The sequence below is a fragment of the Misgurnus anguillicaudatus genome, chromosome 22, assembly GCF_027580225.2.
Source record: "Misgurnus anguillicaudatus chromosome 22, ASM2758022v2, whole genome shotgun sequence".
Lineage (NCBI taxonomy): Eukaryota > Metazoa > Chordata > Actinopteri > Cypriniformes > Cobitidae > Misgurnus > Misgurnus anguillicaudatus.
The window spans coordinates 23661881-23664716 of NC_073358.2; the positions used below are offsets into that span (position 1 = coordinate 23661881).

Consider the following 2836-nt stretch of genomic DNA (forward strand, 5'->3'; position numbering starts at 1 on the left):
GCATGACATTACTAGTCTAATAATTCCTTCCTCATTCTTTGAAAGGTCATCTTTGTCTGATATGGTGCATGCAATATTTTTAATAGAAAGTGTTTCCGAGAAACAAGACCATGCAGTTCACGTGCTGGACTTATGAAACTAAAACTGAACAATCTGCAGAGAGGTAAAATCCCTTATTGGAATATAAAAACACAACGGCTAAATCTAACCATGCGATTGCGATGCTTCATTTAACAGGCATTTGGCAGGTGAATACAAAACAGGATACCAAAGGCAAAACTACTACACAATGAAGATTGCTACTGTTTTTGTGGTTCTTGCCTGCCTCTTTGCTGTAGAGGTAGAAGGTGAGTTTGATTTCTGAATTTTGCAGATTAATGTTGTATCATACTTTCCAGTTGTGCATATTTTAAAAATGTAATTTTTATGTAAATGTATATGGTATTTCTCTTCCAGGTCAAGATAGAGCTCTAAAGGGCAGGTGTCGTTGTGCTGGCAAAGGTGTGAACGTGGTTCTCCCCAAAATGATTAAAAAGGTCGAAATCATACCATCAAGTCCTTCTTGTGAAAACATGGAGATTGTGTAAGCATATAGGCTTTAACATCACTATTTGTCTTTATGAGCAAAATTAATAAATTAATTAAATTTGATACCTCAAATCTTATTGATTTCCATAAGCAAGTAATATTAATGATATTTTGTGCAGTGTTACTCTAAAGGGTTCAGAACAGAAATGCCTAAATGTAGAATCTAAATTCACCAAGAATTACATCATGAAGGCTCTTAAGAAAAGGTTAGTATGATCTTATTAAAAATGTCTTCTTTATTTATTTATGTGTATGTATTTATCTTATTTATTGTGCTTATAATGTTCATATCTAATAAAAATAGTATCATTGTTTACTGATTCCTATTTAAAAAAAACTTTTTCAGGATCAAGTAGAATCTGGATATTTTTGTTAAAACACCATGATATCAGCATCATGCAATCAGCAGCTTAACATGATTCAGTCCTCTGACAGGCAAGAAAGAAGAGTTTAACCTGAAAAAAGTACTAACTAATTACTTTAAATCATTGTTTTATAACAGTTGTATAATGCAGTGTCAATAACACTTCATAATCAATTTTATTTTTACATAATTACCCTGAAAATGATCAATTATTGTGTTTGTATTTCAAGTACATCTATGTCTCATGGAACTATTATAGGTAAAGTCATAAAAATAATAAAAAATAATTTCTGAAGCATTTGCACATTTTTGTCGTGTGTGATGTTGTTGTGCATTAATTCAAATGTTGGATGATCAATAACATAACTGAACAAACATTTACGTATATAATGACATTATTTAATTATTAATAATTCTTTTTTTTTTTTTAAATATCAATATTTTTTATTTTGGGTCAAATCATTAGCCAAATTGTAAATGTAAAATATACATTTTAAACATTACTGAAATACTGCATGAACATTAAATTTATGTACATGTTAAAGGGCACCTATTACATTGCTAAAAAACAACATTATTTTGTGTATTTGGTATAATGTAATGTGTTCGCGTGGTTTATGGTTAAAAAACAAATAATTTTCCACATACCGTACATTTTTGTAGCTCCAGATTTCACTCTATTCCTGAAATGCACAGACTTCGTAGAAAACTAATCGATCTGGAAACCTCTGTGTCCCTGATTGGCCAGCCAATCTGTACGTTATGGTATTCATTGGCCTGAATACCTCTGACGTCAGCCGGAAATGTGACGCTCCATACCATATTTGAAAGATTTGGTGCTAACAAGAGTTAACTAAAAGGCTGAGTCCGAAGTGGTAGAAATTATGATAAAGTCGGTTTTGTCCACATCACCAATTCCAAGTAAACTGTTGCCTACGATCCGTTTGTTTCTGTAGTCCAAGAAAAGAGATTTACGTTGGAGACGATAACTTGCGTCATCGTTTACTTTTGGTTTTGTACCTTTTGCATATCGTTAACATGTACTAATACACACTTACACACCAAAGGAAATGAAAAACCGTGAATCGGACAATAGGTGCTCTTTAAATCATCAACCAATGCCAATAATGTTTTGGAGCATTATCTCTTTTTAAGGGCAAATTAAAGCCACTACAACTGTCCTGCACCATTATCTCTTATCTGGTGGCCATGAGTAGGCTATGTGTTACACAGAGTGATGTTTTGTATCCAAGTTACATTTTGAAGACATTAAAGACACACCGAACTGCACCAGTGCCCTCTACAGGTCAATATGACTGAACGGTCCCATCAGTATCTGTTTCCAACTATTAAACTATTGCTTGTATGCTTCTAATATGTCCTATTATATTAAAGTTGTTACAAAAATATCAACATTTAAATAGTTCAATATTGAACAGCAAAATGTATTTAAACTTCTCTTTAGTTGCTGTGAATATTTGAGAAGTTTCTTTTAAAACGTGCTGCAATCTAGTGCAACTTCCAGATGAACATTCCTGGTTCTCAGAAACTTGTTTCATCTGGTTTATAAATCACTTAGAGCTGAGCTAATTTTGGGCGAAATGCAAACTGATTTTAAAGGAATAATTCACGCAAAAATGATGATCTCATACCAGTTTTCTATTATTATTATTAATATTATTATTAATATTATTATTAATATTATTATTTGATATATTTATGTTTAAAAATACTATAATTTGATATACGTGATTGTTGTCTTGTTTATTGTTTGTAATGTGACTGACGATTCGAGACTACAGCCAAAAGGAAGCAATTAAGGGGCAACATTTACAACATTACGTCGCCCTCTACTGGAAAACGATGGAATAACTTATAGTACAG

General features: G+C 32.0%; 1 protein-coding gene across 1 annotated transcript; it reads left to right on the plus strand.

Annotated features, from left to right (window-relative positions):
* The first annotated feature begins 195 nt into the window (after window positions 1-195).
* On the plus strand, window positions 196-1256 carry LOC129440601 (C-X-C motif chemokine 11-6). The gene is made up of 4 exons (XM_055200037.2): window positions 196-347; window positions 457-583; window positions 708-794; window positions 935-1256. The coding sequence occupies exons 1-4, from the start codon at window positions 290-292 to the stop codon at window positions 942-944; spliced, it is 282 nt and encodes a 93-aa protein (XP_055056012.2). The 5' UTR covers window positions 196-289; the 3' UTR covers window positions 945-1256.
* The last annotated feature ends 1580 nt before the right edge of the window (window positions 1257-2836 follow it).